This window comes from Mus caroli, unplaced genomic scaffold (assembly GCF_978045245.1).
Source record: "Mus caroli unplaced genomic scaffold, Mus_caroli_1 scaffold_2, whole genome shotgun sequence".
Lineage (NCBI taxonomy): Eukaryota > Metazoa > Chordata > Mammalia > Rodentia > Muridae > Mus > Mus caroli.
Window position 1 is genome coordinate 103,309,056 of NW_028227257.1, and position 20,308 is coordinate 103,329,363.

Sequence of the window (20,308 nt, forward strand, 5' to 3'; positions counted from 1 at the left end):
TGTCTCCCCCGCACCCCACTCACCTGCATCAGCAAGAAAAACCCCATTTCTCCTGGTTTCCACAGAAGACCCTCACTCAGAACAGCCCCCTCACTGCAGATAGGCACACTGTGGGTTTTTTCCTTCTTATTAGAACAGGATTTAGAAACATCTTCATTTTAAATGCTTAAGCCTTGTCTGAAGGCATTCTCTGTTTAAATTTTAGAAGCATGAGAGAGAACTCAGGGGGAGAAATCCCTTGCTCCTCCTTTATTCTGCAGTGTGTTGTCACGAAGCAGGACTGGCAAATTGCAGCTCAGTGCAGTCAGTGGGGTTCCTGGCAAGCATGTTAACACAACAGGGAAGATGTCCCTTGTGCTGCAAATGAGAGCACAAACATTTTAATTCTGCTTCATTCCTCCCTTGTTCTCGGGAAGTTTTGCAGGGATCTCTTTCTGTGCCTCTTAGTCATGTATCACTCAGTGATGACGATGCACTCTCAGAACTGTACCGTTGCACGATTTGGCTGGTGTTGTGTGAGCATCACAGTGTGCACTTAACACAGACGTAGGCAGTCGCCAGACATCATTCCATGATGCCATAGAGAAATGTAAACACCGTGTATGAGGCTGCTGCCAGCTCAAGCAGACCTCCTCCCTTACAGTGCATTTCTCCTATGTGTAGAAGAATACTCCAACAATAAAAATAGTGATAGCAAATATATGAACCAGTAACATAGTTAATTAGGAAGCATTATGTGTTGCACATAATTATATATGCTGTACTTTTATATGGCCGGCAATAATAATTTTGTTTATACACCGTTGGAATAGACATGCAGGTAATGTATTAAAAGGGATCAGAAAGACCAGCTCTCCCTAAGCGCAATTAACTAGGAGTTAAGCACTGTTAAATATTATTAAGAATGCTAATGCTATGACAGGTCTTTATTGTAAGCACCTTTTAGTGTTTACTTTCCCCACAAATAAGCAAAGCTGCTGGGAGCCTGGCCAGTTTGGGCTTTTGATTGACAGCTGTCAGATTCTTCTTTGTATCCCATTACCTTGAATGGGGGCTGTTACTTTAATAATCCCTCTTACTGGCTACTGGCTAAACTGTCATAGTGGGATCTTGGCTTTGAGTGCTTCATGGATGCCTTAAAGAAGCTAGACTTGGGTACAAGGAGTACAGCAATCAGAGCTGTGGCTGAGACCACAGGCTTCAGCTTCTGGGGGCCTTGCTCTAGACCAGGGATCTCAACCCGTGGGTCATAACACCATTGGGGGGTTGCATAGCAGATATCCTGCTTATCAGATTACATTACAATTTGTAACAGTAGCAAAATTACAGTTATAAAGTAGCAACAAGAAATGTTATGGTCAGGGGTCTCCACAACATTAGAAACTATATTAAAGGATCACGACATTAGGAAGGTCGTGAACTACTGCTTCAGATGCTACTGCTCCAGCCTGACAAATCACCAATAAACCTCACATGAGCCTTGCCCTCCTAATGGCCCCGCACAGAGCTCCCCCAAGGACTCCTTCCCCACCCCACCTCCCAGTGGCTGAGTCTAGTAATAGCTGTTCTCACCCAGGCCTGGGAGGAAGAGTAGGGCTCAGCCTCAACCCAAACCTTGAGAGGCTGGACCTACAGGAGGCTCGTCAGTGGTGCTTTTATATTTTTGTGATTGGGAGAGTGGGAAAGTCCACATCCAGACTGTCACTGAGAGATAGATTCAAAACATAAGCACCAGCATGCCATGTCCCCTCTCTACCTGTACAAGCAGGTTGTTTGTCTGAGAGTCCCTCTCCTTCATGATATCCCTCTGTGTTTTAACAGTAGGACTCAAGAAGTTCCTCTCCTGAATGATATCTTAGTTTACTTGTGGTCTGTATTGTGGGTAGAGCAGGCTGAACTGAATTGTATAATGGTCAGGTAAGACCCCTGGGGCTTCTGACACTGGTGACAGAGGCAACGGCAGTGGCAAAAAAGTAGCAGAACTGAAGAGTAAGTGTCAGAGGGTGCCCGGGAGCTGAGAGCCTGTTGTCTGGAGCTAAGGCCTGCACAGCAACACCAATGGCAGAATCCTAGGGTAGCTAAGAAAAGTCTGAGAAGCCAAGAGGCAGGAAAGCTCCAAAAGCTGGAGCTGAGAGTTCAAACATTGTAAGCTCAGCTTGCTAGGAGCTTTCAAGAGTTCTACCATGGACCGAGGAGCCCAGAGTCCCAGCACAACACATCTCAGGAGCCGTAAACTGCTTACTGGGTCTTGATTCTCTGTGTCCCCAGGGCATTACTACCTTAAGCACCAGAACAAAAGGTCTTCAGCTTTGGACAGAACCAAGGAAGGACTGGAGATGGCTTTTAGATTCAAGTGCCTTTTTCCCTTCCTTTTTGGAATTCTGAAAGTTATACCTTTCTTTGATTGAGGAAATTCTCAGTACAAGTTCAATTAATATCCGTAATAGATGGATGAGCCGAAGGGTAATGGAATGTGAATGTTCACGATTTCCCCTGTCAGCTCCTGACCCCTGGCGCTTTGCTTTCATAGGAGACAGCACATGCATTAGAAGCAGCTGCAAAAATCATGACAGAGAAAAATGAACTTGAACTCAATGAAGTGGCATTGCTTCCTCTTAAAGTGAAATGGCTAGAGGAAGAATTAAGCACGCTTGGTCGAAGCATCAGCTGCAGGTCACGGGTCCTACAGACGTACGTGGCATTTCGAAAGTCATCCGAGGAGGTATGGTGTGATGTTGACCTGCTTCAGCGGGATGGCCTCTGTCCATCTTTCTGCTTTCTATGGGGATAGAAACTCCACCCAAGCGAGAGTCTGTCTCTGCCAGTGCCTGTACTTACTTATACACCCTTCCCAATTCAAGGCACCGCCCAAAACTTCAGAGTAAGTAATTTTACTTGGAAAAATATAAATAGGTATGTATAAATAATTTATTATAACATGTTATACATCCTTATGCCTATCCTAAATAAAGAGAAATTATGAAACTATTTACTGTTTAGACCATAGATCCCTTTAAATACTAAAAGTAGTAGAGTAATGGGGTTCTTTTGTTTAAAATATTTATTATTATTATTACTATTATTATTATAATTAACTATGTGTAAGAGTGTGGGGTGGCTGGGCATGGTGGCACACACCTTTAATCCCAGCACTAGGGAGGCAGAGGCAGGCAGATTTCTGAGTTCAAGGCCAGCCTGGTTTACAAAGTGAGTTCCAGGACAGCCAGGGCTATACAGGGCTATACCCTGTCTTGAAAAACTAAAAGAAAAAAAAAAAAAAAGAGTGTGGGGTGGATGTGAGTGTGGTACCCAGAGAAGCAAGAGGAGGCTGTCAGGATCTGGGGTTACAGGAGATTGTGAGCTGCTTGGTGTGGGTAATGAACAGCAGACTCAGATCCTCTGTAAGTGCAGTGTGTGCTCTTGGCTGCTGAGCCATCTCTCTAGCACCAAAATATGGAATATTTAAAACAAACAGAATGGGAAGACAGAGGGATTGACTCATTCTTGAATTTATCTTGTTTGATGTCCAGATGCCTTGAATGTTGCTCCAGGCTTCTTCTGAAGCTTCATCTTGACATGCTTAGAGCGAGCTCTACTATTCCCTTGAGTGCATAAAGATTACACCTCACAGGGGAAAGCTTCTTAAGGGTGGTATCAGTCATATGAGAGTCTGGATTCTGGCTCCCCAAAACCCTGTGTGAACGCAGATAACTCTTCTATGAAGGGTTCCAGGCACCATGTTGGTGGGAGCAAGGTCCTCTCAGGAGTATAGCTAGCTAAAGTTAGGTAGCATGCTTGGCTTTGACTTCTCACCTCTGCCTTCCTAATACCTTCATCCTCTCTTCCTACCAGCAATCTTAACAGAGCACCATCCTAACCTAATTTTGAGCCTTGATCTTAGAGCAGATACAAGGCAATGCTTGGCCTCCACACCATTATGCCCCAAATGGTACCTACCTAGTATCACGTTAAGCATCTCTTTGCATGTCCCATGCTGGCATTTGGATCCAAAATCACCTGGAGAAATGGAGCTTTATAAACAACACTCCCTAAAACACCACATGTCCTTCAGTTTTCCCACTTCCACTCAATCTCCTTCCCTACTTGATAGAACTTTCCATTCCAATCTGTCACCCCCTGTACCCCTGGCCTTCCATTTTCTAACTCAATGACTCTTGGTCACTCATTCCTGTTATACTCCCTGAAACAACTCCCTGCCCTTTACCCCATATGAACCCTGTCAACTTCCAACACTTGGTCAGTCCAACACTATCTACTCAGCTTCTTTGTTAAAGCTTCCAGATACAAAAGCAGACAGTTGGGATGGTTGGCATGGTTACTAATTTGTGGGTCTGTATCTCTGCTGGTCCCCCATTGACTTATATTGCTTGGTCTTCACAAGCAAGTTATTCTGGTTTCCATTCTCAAATCTCAGCTGATGTCTTTAGACTTGAGATACTTCAGGAGACAATAAGACCATTGAGGCTCACTGTCTGGACTTCCTTCTATGTCCCAGCTTACTGAAATATATTCACATATGTTCCCCATGGCTCTTGGAAAGTGATATAGTCCTACCAAGCCATGATCAGTGATAGTCTCTTCCTGTGCAGTCTGTTTCCTTTGAAATATTGCTCTCTGCTCCTCTTATCATTTTCCTGCCCTTCATTATATAAACCTTTGGAATGGGAAGGTGTTATTTATTGAGCTATACAACTTTTAAAGCATGGCAGTTTGAGTACTGTCCCAACTTTTAAAAAAATGATTTATTAATTTTTATTTTTATGCACATTTGTGTTTTGCCTGCATGTATACCCGTGTGAAGATGTCAGATCACTTGGAGCTGAATTACAGACAGTTGTGAGCTGTCTGCCACATGGGTGCTGGGAATTGAACTTGGGTCCTCTGGGAAAGGAGCCAGTAATCTTAACCACTGAGTCCTCTCTCTTGTCACCCAACTTTCTATTAAGAGCCTTATTGGACATTTTAGTCATCACTGAGTTCAGTATCTTCTCTAAGTTCCTCAATGAGCACTTACTTTGTGCCCCAGGCATTTAAATCCTGATTTCATTGTGTTCCTATGATTCTGTGTCTTAGTTACCTAGTATTATCTGCTTACAGGTGAGGGAAACTGAGGCTTGGAGAAGGTTGACATGCATTGTCAGGCAGCTCCCATCCCCCCTGCCTTTCCTTTTTCAAAGGCCATGTGTCCTTGCATCTACTGAGACAACTACAGAGAGTTCTGCATACCTTCCTCCTGATTTGCTCAGGAGTTTATCAGTCCAAGGTCTCATCACCTGCTCACTATTGGCTACATCCAACTGATGAGACTGTGTCATGATTCTGTTGGCTACAGTAGAAAGCAAGGTGAAACATCCCACCCAGTACAACGATCTTTCCGGACTTCTTGCCAGTCAGCTGAAGAATCTGAGTTTCATTCACGCCGACAGCATGCATTTTCCCTGATGACAGTGGCACCACACTTTGCTTTTGCAGCAGTGCCTCCCATCCAAGACCTCCTCTCGCTCTCACCCCAGCAAGGGACAGACCAAATGTCACTTGCTGGAAAGTTTTTCTGTACTTACTCCGTGTAGAGCTGTTGTTATCCCTCCTTTGTCCCTATGACATTGTTTGCTTGTGTGTACACAGACATGTCTCACTGGCCTTTTTCTCACAGAACTCACTTTGGTCTCTAAGGAAGTAAACAAATCTTAGTAGGGGATCTTAGAATCTTCCATGGAAAGAGCATCCTTCTGTGTGGTTCACTAAAGATAAATAGAAGAAGAAAATTAAGGAAAAGATGGTGTGAGCTTAGGAAACAGGCATCAACTGAATAAGTAGAATATTGGGATCAGGAAAGAGTCTCTGGCCCTGGGAGTTAGTACAGGCTGGCTTTAGTTCATTTCAACTAAGAATGATCTTGAAACCTTCAAAGTATGGTGACTATTAAAGTATGGTGACGATTGCCTGACATCTCATACTGTGTTTCCATGGCTTTTGTAACTTATGAATTCCACAGGTCTTGTCTGATCAGTCATTAAATATTATTCAAAATGCATACAAATTAGTTCCAAATGCTTCCTACTAATTCTCTATCACCCCATTACTCGTTAATCTATAGTTACACATTTGATTGTATATTAACTCTGCTCAGGAGAGTAATTTAAAATAATTGAGTACTGCTAATATTAGTTAACAAATGCTTAAATGTAGTTCTAGGGAGGCGAAGTACTATGTCTTAATAAGATTAGCTTGTGAAGGTTTTTAATATTAATGCTTACCCAGAAAACTCGTCATTATTTGTACCCTTTTCTTATGGTTCACCATGATTAAAAATAAATTGTACAGTAGAATGCTCAGCCACAAATGGGTATGCACTTCACCCAACCCCTACCAAGGCACAGAGGGTGAGCAGAGACTGTAAGAGCTAGAGGTCGGGGAGGGGTGCAGAATAGTGTCCTCTAGACAGGATAGGAACACTCTGCTAGTGAATTCACAGGAGCTGGAGGTATTGCACAAAATCAAGTCCATGAATGTTCTAGCATGGAAAGTGGAGGAGGGCTCTATCTGAAGAGCTATTGAGAGGTGATGGCTATTGGGGTGGGGGAGAGTCAGTTTTATTTTTATTTATTATTGCATCGTATCTGTGTATGGGTGTTTTACTTGCACGTGTGCCTGTGTACCTCATGTATGCCTAGTGTCTGTGGAGGTCAGAAGAGGGAATCAGTTCCCCTGGAACTGGAGTTACAGATGGTTGTGAGCCATCACATGAATATTAGGAATTGAACCTGAGTCCTCTGGAAGAGCAGCCATTGTTCTTAGCCACTGAGCCATATCTACAGCCCTGAGATAGTTTTCCTTAAGGGGCTAGCCTCTGGTAGGTTGACTGTGCTCCAGTGGATGGTCCCATGCCTGTGAGTATAGATGGGCAGCACAAATTGGACTCAGTAGGTTATAGTTATAAAAAAAAGAAGAGAACAAGAAGTTGGGAGAGAGTCGGGAGGTGGGGGTGGATCTGGGAAAATTAGAGAAGTAGGTGGTGACTATGATCAAAACACATTGTATTAAACTTTCAAAGAATTAATAAAATATTACATTAAAATAACAAATCATAATACTGTAATATATTAAGTACTATTGTCTTTTGCTGAATTGCTTTTTTTCTGATTTGTATTCTCTGATTTTTATTTGTTCCTTTTTTAATTATAAAACTCAGTTTTAAACAGAGTAGCCACCTGATCTCTGAAATAAATTATTCTCATTGTAGACCATACATAAAAATAATCTAGGTTGCAATAAATATTTCTGATTGGCAACGACCTTACCACTTCCTTTTATCTGTCAGCTGTCTAAGCAGATTCTTGTGGTATTCAGAACCCTGGAAATAGTCAATAATTATTTAAAGAATGCTGAAAACTGGAGTTTCAGTTTAATTTTATACTGGCTCCAAATGGACTCTGTGTCCTTTTTATCTAAAATATTTCTTAACTCTTATCTGCCTCCTCCTCCTGTTTTAGGCAGAGGAGCAGCTTCAGAGCCTAAAGGAATTTTATCTGACTGAAATTCCTTGGAAAGATGAAGATGATGCTGTGGTCAAGTGCCGGTCTAACTCCGCTGAGAAGAAATGGCAGCTGTTTTTAAAGAAGAGTTTTTTGACCCAGGACTTAAGCCTCGAGTTTCTGAACTTAATAAACCTGGTGAGAATAACATTAAGAAGCCAGCGCCTTTTGTAGATATTATTCCTCAAAGTCAGAATTACATTCAGCTTGTCCGTTAGTCAGCCATGCTGCCCGAGGGAGGCCTCCTCAACTTCAGTCACGATAGACTAGTTCTGAAGCCAGCAACTCTTAAGTTTTACTGTCGCAGAGCCCATATGTCACAAGAAAGCTGCATTAGCTACTCTGATTCAAGTGCTGTGTGATTATTATTACAGAATTCCCGGAAGTCTATGTATGCTCAAGTTTCGAGTTATGTTGACAGCAAGGCCCTTACAAAATTTCCAGGGACCCAAAGACAAAGATTATGATAAATCTTTGTTCTAAAGAATTTCTTCTCGCCTTAACAAATCCATATTTTTAATTACAACTTTTAATTAGCTTGCAAAGTAGTAAGTTTCCAAAGATTGATTTTATCCATCCTTGACTTTGCTTTAACGCCACCTCCAGCCCTGTGTTCTCTTTCCTGACTCCCCCATCCCCATTCCTGCTTCAGCCTCTCCCTCCCAGCCTTTCCTCCCTTTGTGTTCCTTATTGCGGGTGCTCTATTATCTCTTCCTTGACACTTCAGCCTCTCAGTTCTTGTAGAGAAAAGCCCCATTGCATTTAGAGCTCCGTCCTAAGCCTTGGTTTCCCTGAGTTCTATAAGCAAACCACCCTAGGACCTTTATGTCAGCCATTCATCTAGCTGAAGCTGCCCATAGAATTCTAAAAATGTGGTTAGTTCACTTCTCCCTCAGACACCTCATGAATTTTTCCCCAATGAAAGAGCTCATTTTATTTTTGGGGAAAAATGCTAGCTGTTTAAAAAAAGAATGTTTTTAAAATGTTTAATAAGTCTGTCTTCATATCTCCTACTGTACCTCTGTAGCGAGGCAGGCATTAAAACCATCCGTAGGTAATTTCTCGTACATATGAAATTCTTTCCAACATTGAAAGCAGTTGCTATGTTTAATATGAGTCTTTCCTACAGCTACACATTTGCAAATCTATCATTTGTGATGTCGTTTAATTTCTTCCTTCAGGCTGATCTGCTTTGCCAAAATTTTCTACTTGCTAAACCTGTTCATGAAACGGAATTGGGAGCCGCATGGCAGTCAACCAGACATTTTTTTTCTTGTATTTGAGAGACGAGGGCGCTAACACTTTAAGCAGTAATCTTTCTTAATTGTTCTGTGATTATGTGGTGATCCAGCACCACTCCTGTGACCTTTAAAATCCTAGATTCTGTTTTGTCAGGGCTCACTGCAGCAGCAATTTAGCGTCTTCAGAAGATGTGGGCCTGGATAGTTCTTGCCTTACTTCGTTTGGCCTTAGACTAGGATTCATCTTGTTAAACTAATTTAGATCTATCTACTCCATTAACTATTTCTCTTGGGTTTCATTCTGTAGATTTGTCAAGCCAGCCTTCTATAATTGCAATTACTTCTTTAGGAAAAATGTCTAAAAGGAAGATTGACATCCTAGTTCCTGAAGTAATATATTGATTAGCAGCTTTTTTTTAAAGGAACAATTAATGCTTTCACTATGTTTTAATCCAATTACCACTGTGCCTGTGAGTGTGTGTAGCACAACTTCTGACTCTGTTTTTGAGCCCTTCTTCACAGATACCCAAGTGATCTGTAAGCATGGATCCGACCACGGTGACCATCAGTGTGAAAATTATCCATACACTGAATAGGTCCCATCTGAGAACCAGGCCATCTTCCTTTCTCTAATAGTCTACACCTCCTTTCTATAGATGCTTAAAGATGACTGACATTTGCCATTTCCTGGAGAACTAGGGAATGCATCTAGAGACAGAAATTACTTGGCCGAATCGGGTTGTAGCACTCTTATCTCTTTGACCTTCAATCATCGATTTTTTTTCTTTGTTTTGATTTGTGTTGTTTGAAGAACATTAGTGATGAACCTGTGTAGAAGCGAAGCACTCATCGAATAGTTGCAAGTCAGATCACAGCCTCTTTAAGCATCAGAAAAAAATTCTTGTTAAGCCATTTAACCATGTTCAGATACTAAGTTATTTTTCATTTGAAACATTGACTCACTCTATCCTTTATTTTTTTCCACACTTGCTTGGCTTAGTGTACCTCCTTTCATCTCTAGTTTAGGCACTTATAGTTTATACTACAGGAAAATTAAATTATTTGCAAATTGTCAGTTTTTCTCTATAGTCTTCCTATTGCTGAGTTTTAGAAATCTTTGCAACTGTGGAGATGCCAGGGGAACTTAGAGGTCAATGTAATTGCTGAGGTTTTCTTACACATCCATTCTTTGTCTTTCCCACTTTCCCTGGACCATCTTAATTCAGGGTATGTAGAGTGTGTCCTAGTCACCTTTGGTAGCAGCATCTAGGGACACTTCTGTTGTGTGGGTTTTCCTCTTGCCTTTTGATCTGCAATCCTGTATTTTCTCCAGGTTGGCAAATTCTTATCAAGTGTCAGGAATCACATATAAATCATCAGATAGTGTTATCTTCATGTGGAATGGTTTGCAGAAAGAAATGGACCCAAATTCAAATCTTGTATCTGTGTCTAAATTAGCAGGTTATTAGAAAATCCCAATTCATAGAGTTCCTGAAAATAGCCTGTATCTTCCACTACTTCCTCATGGTCTTATATCTTCACTTCATAATTGTTACTTTAAGTTCTTTTCCATAGTCTAGTGACGAGTTCTTAATTGATAAAAATTAGGTCTGCATAATAATTAATTCTACTGATTGGTTGACATACTGATAGGTGAAATTGCTGATAAGGATGTTTACCTCATCCTATCCACAGAGCATTAGTCTTGTAAGAGCATATTTCTGAAGTGTGGTGACAGGCTTAGCTGGGGACAGGGAGATGGAAGCTGGCGCTTGGTCTTGAGTTGGGTGTATCTTTGAGACTAGCATTTTCAAGCTTGAAATTGATTTTTTTCCATCTTAAGTTTGTCGGAATCAGATTAATTGACTTTGGCCAGAGTTCTGGCAGATGAATGTGCCAACTTATTAATTTACAGTGGTGAATATTGAGAATTCTGTCATGCTTTAGCCTTCTCACTACCAAGGCATCTGAAAAGAAAGATCAGACAACAGTCCATGGTGTGTGGATATAAATGTAAAATGAATGGATAATTTAACACCTTACTAAGACTATGTTACAACAAGAATTTCCAGGTACTACACTGGAGTAAAATAAGCACTATGTTCAATAACTAGACAGAAGGCAAATTATTGATACTAACTCAGCCAAATTCAAAATCACTTCTACCCTGCTGGTAACTATCAACACACCTTACAATAGCTTACCTTTTCTAGGCATTCCTCAGACCACTGTACCCTTATGACTGCAGTTGACATTGGGAAAAAACAATTCCCAGATTATACTACATTAAAGAATATTTTATATTTTAACAGCTTCTTAATAATATAAAAGGTACCACAACTTTATTTATAACATACATAAAATTATCCTGTAGAGTTACTCCCACTGTGGTCTAATGTCTTTAATAATTTGTTAAATCTAATAATCACAATTACAGAATATGTAAGTTTATTATTCAATTTCCCCCTAAAACCACTAAAATACTACTGAGGCCCTTAAAGACTCTGCACCTGATGTCTCCCCAGAGACTGTAGGTCTAAGCACTTGATTGTGTCTCTGTACACAGCTCAGGTTTGTCTGTTTCCTGCTTGGGTATGATGAAGTACTTGCCACCTAAAAGAGCTGAATGCAAAAGAAAAATGTCTCTCTTAGGAAAGAAAGCTATTACATGGATTATTAATTCAACAGGCAAAAGAGAATGAGATATTAAATGTTAAAAATGAAATGCACATTATGGAGAACATTGTGGAAAAGCAAACAAATGGGAGGGAAGAGCTCAGCCATCTGCGAGTGGCCTGGTCCCTCAAAGCCATCGAAACCAAGCCTGCGAGAGAGCAGTGGGAAATGTTCAAAGAGAAACTTACAAAGGTAAGGAAGCGGGCCGGGCAATGGCTCAGTGCAAAACATAGCATAGTAAAGCACTGGGTTTGGATCCTAGCAAGGAAACAAACAAAAAGGAATGTCGAATGGTACTTCTCAAAGAATATATTCTGATCTGTGCAGTGTGACAGAGCCTTTAAGCCATGGGGTAAGAGAAATCAGCCAAGCACAAAAGTGCAGGAATCTCATGGTTCTGCTTATTTGCAGCCCTGTAGCCAAATTGAGAAACAACGATCAGAATAGATGCTCCCAGAGGATGCAGGAAGGGAGGAGGGAACAGGGTGCTGTTTACAGGTTCAGAGGTCCTGTTCAGGTTGATGAAAACAATCTGTAGGTGGGTGGTGGTGACTTAATTGTACACATAGAAAGGGTAAAAATTGGGCATTTTGTTATATGTTATCATGATTTAAAAAAACAAAAATAAAAAAATAAAAAACAAAACATAAGGGCTGTAGAAATGGCTCAGAGGTTAAAAGCCCTGGCTGCTTTCTCTTCCAGGGGTCCTGAGTTCAGTTCCCAGCAACCACATGGTAGTTCACAACCATCTGTAATGGTTCTCTTCTGGTGTGTCTGAGTACAGCAACAGTGTACTCACACATAAAATAAATAAATAGATCTTAAGAAAAACAACAACAACATAGAAATCACAGGAGATAAGGGACATGTATGACCTCCCTGGAAAGGATCAGTGTTGAAAAGCTCTGTGGGCCGGCACACTGCGTCACCACCGAAGCGACCACATGTGCTGAGTTGCCAGAAACACATTTCTAATTGTCAAGGTCTGTTTCAGACTACTCACAGTGTCAAACTTCTCCACGAAGTTCTCATGCCCGTCTCTGCGCTTGACCTTGCGGGGAGCCTCCAGAGCACCTCAGATCTGCGGAGGAGGTGGATCGCAATGAAGCCTCAGCTCCAGGTGGAGATGTCAATGAATGGATTTGGGTGAATGGAAAGATCTCTCCAAAGTCCCCAGTTACAGTTTGTCTTATAAACATCCTTTCTCTTTAACAAAAGAACCACTTTTCTCTAACAACACATTTTCTTACTGTTCCCATACATGCTTTTGTATTTGATGATACCCAAACATTTAAGCCATACCCTGTCCTGTTTATATTTTCATCTTACATTAATTTACTTTGTATTTCTAATTAATTTATTGACATATTTACCATATAGTCACTATTTTCTTAGGGACTTTTAAAAATTAAGGCATCTCAGAACAAAATTGACAACATCTGACCTAGAGTCTGTATTGTCATGGGTCAACAAATAACTGGGATGTCACTGTTCCTACCCACATAGCATACTGTCTCTTTCCACACCCCTTTCTTGACAATTAATTTTCTGTGGGCTTCAATCATCTCCCAAGGAAGCTCTCAGATTGATTGATTGATGGATGGATGGATTGATTTATTGATTGATTTTTGAGACAGAATCTTAAGCCCAGGCTAACCTCAAACTTGCAGTATAGCCAAGGGTAATTTTTTTTTTACATTTTTTTTTCTTTTTCTTTATTAGGTATGTTCTTATTTTAGATTTCAAATGCTATCCCAAAAGTCCCTCATACCCTCCTCGCCCCACTCCCCTACCCACCCACTCCCACTTCTTGGCCCTGGTGTTTCCCCTGTACTGGGGCATATAAAGTTTGCAAGACCAAGGGACCTCTCTTCCCAGTGATGGCTGACTAGGCCATCTTCTGCTACATATGCAGCTAGAGACACGAGCTCTAGGGTACTGGTTAGTTCATATTGTTGTTCCTCCAATAAGGTTGCAGACCCCTTTAGCTCCCAAGGGTAATCTTGAACTTCTGATCTTTTTGCCTCCATCTTCCCAGTCCTGACTTACAAACATACACTACTGGATTTTTGGGTTTTGTAAAAAACTTAAGATGCATCTGTCTGTTACTACTTAATATGTATAGGCTTTGAGGAATTCCTGAGTTAGATGTTTGGAGATTCCTTTGGGAAAAATATAATTGTAGGTTCTGTTAAGCTAAAACATGTGAAGTATAACCACTATACTCTGTACACATATGCATATATGTAGCATTGGAATACACAGCAAACTCTCCTACCCAAACTCTCATTAAGTGTGGCTAGCCCAATTTGCTAGATCCTGTGTGGTATAAATACACTTCTTTTGGCATACATGTTTAAAGGCCATTGCTATAAGTATTTAGTTCTGTAGCTATGGTATGTGCCATCTGTCTGAGGTCCAAAGACTTTATTAGAATCTGACAATCCTATGTAAGTCTGTCTACTGAAAATTATGTCCTCAGCCTGCAGCATTTCCTTTCCTTTTTCCTCTGATCCAAGATCCACTCTTGGGATGAGAGTAGCATTCTCTAGAAGCAGTCTGTCTTTTGCAAGCTGTCCTCCAGGGTCTGGATTCCTACATGGGCTGTCTGAGCAGTGCTGACTGAAAGGGAAGACAGTTGATCCCTTCTCTGCGTGGTGGCTATTTGTAGATTACAGCACGACTGCTTTGAAGCAGCATGTCTGTGTGCTGATCAGCTGGCAGCTCATACTGATCATTCTTTCACTGTGGAGCACAAGTATTCCCCTGGTGTATTTTTATACTTCTCTTGGTATCCTTATCATACCACATGATTCTGTTCTATATTAAATGTCTAAAGACATATATTGACTTAACAGAAGGCCAGTACATTTGATGTATCATAGACACATGTGTCCTTCCATTTTTACATCTATCTTTGAAACCCCTACCTTTATCCCCCATGTTGCTTCTAAGGTCCTAAGAAGATAGATACTGAGCAATGTGCCTCGATGTCTCTCCATCATTACTTAACACAACCTCTGGGTTTTGAGAAGGCTCATAGGTATCTGTTAGTTAACAAACCAGAAAATGATGCATTATTTAGACAATCAGAATCTTCACTGTAAAATAGGAACTCACTTCCGCACAACTTTCATTCTTTCCAGCAACTGCATGAGGATGTTCAGCAAATCACGAAAGAGTGGGAAGTGTTACACAGTCAGGGAGCTCCTCTGAAGGAGAAGGCTGAACAGCTGAAGGACCTTGTCCATCTCCACCAGAGGCAGCAAGAGCGAATCCAGGAATATGAGGAAATCCTGTACAAGACAGTCCGGTTCCACCAAGCCAAGGAAGAGGTAAGTCTTACTGCGGCTGTTTAGAGTTGCAGGCTTGAAAGATTATGATTATGCAATAAACAAAAAGCAGATCACTGTCTTAGTCCAAGAGGTTTATTCGCCCTGACGGCTAATTTACCTCTCACTATTCCTCTATCCTGCTTCATATCTAGCCTAGCTGCAGCCTCCCTGCCCTTTGAATATGGCGCATGCATTCCTTCCTCTAAGCCTCCACTCTTGTCTTAGCGCTTGCTAGCAGATCTCTTCCTTCCAGCAGCCCCCTTCCCAGGTCAGGCAGGGAGTCTCTCTTCGAAATTCCCTCGCACTCAATAGCCACATCTAGCACCTCTAGCATCATGGCTGCCGCTACTTTTTATAAAACTTGATTTTATTTTTTTCCAACTCAAGTGTTAGCTTTCAAGAGGAGAAGTGGTCAAAACCCAAGTTCTTTCTTTTTTCTTTTGTCATCCCAAGAAGCTTTGAGTGTGATGTGCTCGTTAAAAATAATTTATTGGTTATCTCATGGCAGCTCACAACCATCTATACTGCCAGCTCAGAGACTCCCAACACCCTCCTCCAGCCTCTGCGTAACTGTGCATTTGGTATGCAGACAGGTATGCAGATAAGAAGACTCGTACACATCCAAAAGGAAAATCATTTAAAAAATATTTTTGGAGTTTACTTAAATCACAGACCAAGTGCTTGCTAATTTTGGAATTGTGGGCCCAGAATGCATTTTGTTCTTTCATAGAACTGAAAACATTACCTGATCCATATATTCCTGGTGGAGTCACAGTACTGCAGTGTGTACCTGTATCATCATCCGTAGGATGAATGATTCTGGATGGGCGAGGGAGCATTTCCATAGTCTAATAAAAGCATTGTGGAAAATGGGCTTTGGAAAAATCAGGTTAAGTGCTAATGTTCTGAATTGCAGCTGGCTCATCTCATCAAACCAAGAGAACTGGAACTTCTAGCACAGCCCATGGAACTGGCAAGTTCTGAGGAGGTCCAGATGCAACTGGGCCTTTCGCAAGAAAGGCGGGCACATGTAGACCATCTCCATCAGCTGGCCCTGTCCTTAGGAGTGGACATCATTTCGTCCATGCAACAACCTGTACGTATTTTGGAGCCTCACCATTGCTACTCTCTCTCACTGGTACTAGGAAAGACACAGGCAGATTGCTGAGTATATGTTAAATATGAATGGTTGCTTTTGTGTGTGGTGTTGGGGATTGAGTAAGGAACCTCATAGGTATTAACCAAGTGGCTCCTTATTAAGTCACCCCGAGCCCTAATATGTTAAATTTTAAAAGGTATTGGTTCTAATTTCCACCACCATTAACAAACAAATAAGTCTAAGGAGAAAAATCTGAGCATAAAAACCCTATTTAATGCATATTATTCTCATGTTAATTTAAAATAGAGCCATGATCTCAGATGGACATTAGGTTTCTGTATTTGAAATGTGTCTACAGCAACTAAGAAGCTAAGCTTTTATTTAATTTGAACTAAGTTAACTGTAATTATCACAATTGGGATTCTCTCAGAAACTACTTGGGCACGTGATTCCACCTTAGAAGCTGTAAGTTTTGAGAAATTTAAATCTAGACCAAGTATTTCTGATAGAAATTTAGCCACAAGTGAGAAAAATTCAAATGATACACATATTAGATTTCAAAGGTGTGAGGTTAAAAAAAATGTTAATACTTTCATACTGGCTATGTGTTATAAAATGGTAATATTTGGGCATATGTGGTTAACTAAATTATGCTATGAAGGTTAATTTTGTTTATTTCTTCTTTGGCTTTCAGTGAGACTGTTAGAAGTTGTTCAATTACTTCATGGTTCATAATACATTTCTATTGGACAGTGGTGCTTCACACAGGGACTACAGGTCTGGAAGGTTACTAGAGGAGTCTTACTACATGAGCAGCCCCATTTTACAAATGAACAGGCTGAAGCTCAGAGACACTGGCCACTCACCTATAAAAGCCCAGAGTCGATGGGCCTAGGTCCTCTGCTTCTGGCCTGGGTTCTGGCCCCAGTTTTTGCACTTGCTTTATTCCACTGATGTTAATGGAGGAGCCTAAGAGAAGAGAAAACATTTCCCAGTCAAACGTTCATAACTAATTCATAACTAGTGAGTGCATTGAACTTTGATGGTTTACAAATTCCCCAAACTCATACTTTAAGGGTGGGAAAGGTTATGCTTATCTCACTATGAATAAAAACCACAGGTCCAGTTTCACTTAAAAGTTTCTATTAAGACTCCTATCAGGTGCTATGTGATAGAGAGAGCACAGCATCTATTCTTTAGTTAAAAGGCCGAGTATATGAATTTGTTGCTGTTAAAATAATTCATTTTGCCAGTGAAAACATTTCCTAAAGGTTGTTATTGTATCTGTACATTTATTTTTTAAACTAAGAAGAAAGTGAATTGTGTCACTTTGCACAAATAACACAAATTGTGCTCCAGTCCTCTTCTGGCCTTGGTTCCAGCATCCCTCCTGTGCCACATAGAGATTGGAGCACTTGCATAATGAACCTAAGGTTAAACTCAAGTTGACGAGAAAATTACAGAGCTGAGGCAGAATGTTTCTAATGCATATTTTATGCTTTTTGAAGTAAAAATTAGACCTTATCATGAGTGGCGTCTCTGAGGAGTTAGGCATGATGATGAGAGTCAAGAATAGAAATGTCTATTCCATAATGTTGAGTGTCTGGCTTTTTTCTAACATCATTAGGTTCAAATATGTTTAGGGTAAGATAAATTAGGACCCTATATCTCTTTTGAAGCCATTTGTGAGCATTACAATACAGGCAAATGGTATATTGGGTGGCCATCTCACAGGTTTCTGTTTGTTATTTCCACATCCTTCATTCCCAGAATTGCTCTAATATTTCTGCAAAGAACCTGCAGCAGCAGCTGGAGGCCCTTGAACTGGATAGCAGGAATTGGAGTGCCCAAGCCAAAGAACATGAGCGTGTCCTGTCCTGCAGCTTGGAGTACTGCACTGCACGTGAGGAGATCAATGAGGTAAGGGCTTTGAGAAAGGGCATACTGAGCCCAAAGCATGTGTCCCAGTGTCACTCACACAGATACACACAGACACACACACACACACAGAGGGAGAGAGAGAGAGAGAGAGAGAGAGAGAGAGAGAGAGAGAGAGAGAGAGAGAGAGAGAGAGAGAGAGAGAGAGAAAATGAATATCGCAACATGGTAACATGGTTTTCTGACCCATACCCTTTCATTCACAGGGTACCCAAAGTTTGAGTAAGCTTCCAGCTCCCCAAACTGTTGACGTTAGGACAGTGTTAATGCATAGAAAAACCTTGAACACAAAATTGAAGGTCTGGGATCTTGGTTGTTGCTTTTCTTTCATCAGTGTGTGTGTGTGTGTGTGTGTGTGTGTGTGTGTGTGTGTGTGTGTGTGTGTTTTCTGCAGCCTGTTTCATTGGACACAGCTTTTTCAGGGTGGCATGGCTCACTATGGCAGGTTGCTGTAGCCTGCTGACTTTCTATTTAAGTTGTACTGACTCAGGGGGAAGGCTCTTCGCTTGGGAGGACTGCAGAACATTTTCCCAAGTCAAGTAACTCGGTTCCTGTTGATGTGAACAGATGCCTTTTCTGGCAATAGAAGTTTCAGGGGAAAGGAAAGGGTAAGGGGTCCCCCTTGCTCTTTCATCCACACAGACCCAATTTCCCCTTGCCTCCATCAACGGTTCCCAGCCATGACACATATTCTACCCTTGTCCTTTACTTCCTGCCCCACGGTTAAGATTTGCATTCATGGGTTGTGCTGGCTGTCTAATGCTGAGCATAGCGGTCTTCCACCCATCACCCACTTGTTCTAAGGAAGACACAAGGAAAATGACAATTCCACGTCTGTCTCTATCTTTCTGAGTCCACTGAGAAAGGGGTAAGGGGAAAGGTAGCTAACTAACAACTTTCTTGAATTCTTAGTTTATGCCCCATCTGTGTAATCTATGTCCACCAGGTACAGAGAATCATTAGCTCACGGGTTAAAGAATGGGTAATGGAGCTTTAATGATGGTCTTCATTGGAGATCCCACCCTTCCTGTAGGTCACAGGCAGGTGCAAGAGGGAGCATGTTGGAAAGAGAGGGAGAGGTCAGGAGAAGCTGCTAGGATCCAGTTCAAGAGGAGGGACCATGGAGAAGATGCTGGCATGGCTTTTACTATAGCGGTGTGCTGTGACACTGCACACTCTCCACTCTTCATCTGGTCCACATTCTGGTGAACCCACAGTTTACTCTGCCCTCTACACAGGGGAGCAGCCTCTACTGCTTCCCTATGCTACAGTTTACATTTCTGTGAGCTCTGTTTAGTTTTGATTCGAGAATCATCCAGAGCGTCTTGGTTCTCCCGGGGCTATGAAAGATTCATGGCCATTTTCAAAAAAAGATCTTTTTCTAAATTTTCTTAGTTCTTTCCTTCCCTTTCATCTTCTTCCTTCTCTTTTTCCGTTGCTTTGCCCAAACATCTCTCTCTGCGGAGATGGCGCAGCTCTGCAACTACAGAGAGAGAGCATCAGTGAAGCAGGCTGCATGTGTTCCCAGCCCCGCCTCTCTGGGTTTCCGTGTCCCTGAAGAGCTGTGGCATTTAAGAAGCTTGGTCCCCCTGCCTAAGGCCTTCCAGAACTTCTATTTACAGGGACAGCCTCATGATGAACTTGCACTCAGAGCCAGCAGAGATGACATATGACCCTTCCAGTCAGAGTAGGGACGCCCCAGGATTGTCTGTACCCCTTCAGGAATGAGCAAGCCGATACACGTGGGTTTTGGTTTAGGAATCAGGTGTCAGTTAACACACTCATGATTACGAAGAGAAGTATCGTTCTCCATCGCTTCTGCTTCTAATCCAATTAATCTTTAGGCTACCCTTTCACACTGAAGGAATTTTGGAAACCTTGAGTCTTTTTTACTATTTGTTCTTGTGGAGACACAGCAGGCATGTCAAAGTGTGGCATCCATATGCTGGATTTCACAAGCACCCAGCTAGTGGCACGATAATCAGAAAGAATATTGTTGATGACCTTTAGTAAAATAAAATGAAGTTGTGTCTTATTCTACTTTGTACCATGGCTGTAAGGAGACTGAGTTGCTATATCCATGGTAACAACATTTGGCATCTATATGTGTTGTCTAGACATGGGTATCTAAAGCATTACAAAATGAAATGAAGCCAGGTAAGGTAGCACATGCCTATTTTCCTGGCTCTTGGGAGGCAATGGCAAGGAAGGCAGGAGTTCAAGGCCAGTCTTGGTTACAGAACAAGTTTTTCGTTTCTTATGGGCTACATAAGACCTCATCCCCAAACAAATAACAAAAATTGAAATGCAGTGTGTTAAGTGGTTTTCTGACACAAACAAATGAATAATATTTTGCCAAGGAACCAGACCATACTTAACATTTTATTTTTCAAGTTGGTCACAAACCATTGTTTTATTCTCAGTGTGATCAAAGTAGCTCACAAAAGTTCCCAGATACTGAGT

The 20,308-nt window shown here is 41.5% G+C and overlaps 1 protein-coding gene across 2 annotated transcripts in view; it reads left to right on the forward strand.

Annotated features, from left to right (window-relative positions):
• The window catches only part of Ccdc141 (coiled-coil domain containing 141), a 172,184-nt gene that overhangs the window by 121,665 nt on the left and 30,211 nt on the right, over positions 1–20,308 (forward strand). For both annotated transcript variants that reach the window (XM_085834745.1, XM_029474525.2), the window contains exons 12-18: positions 2,531–2,722; positions 7,515–7,694; positions 11,486–11,665; positions 12,468–12,593; positions 14,620–14,808; positions 15,725–15,904; positions 17,678–17,827. In XM_085834745.1, coding sequence (XP_085690871.1) covers positions 2,531–2,722; positions 7,515–7,694; positions 11,486–11,665; positions 12,468–12,593; positions 14,620–14,808; positions 15,725–15,904; positions 17,678–17,827 — 1,197 coding nt within the window. The remainder of the gene's footprint in view (positions 1–2,530; positions 2,723–7,514; positions 7,695–11,485; positions 11,666–12,467; positions 12,594–14,619; positions 14,809–15,724; positions 15,905–17,677; positions 17,828–20,308) is intronic.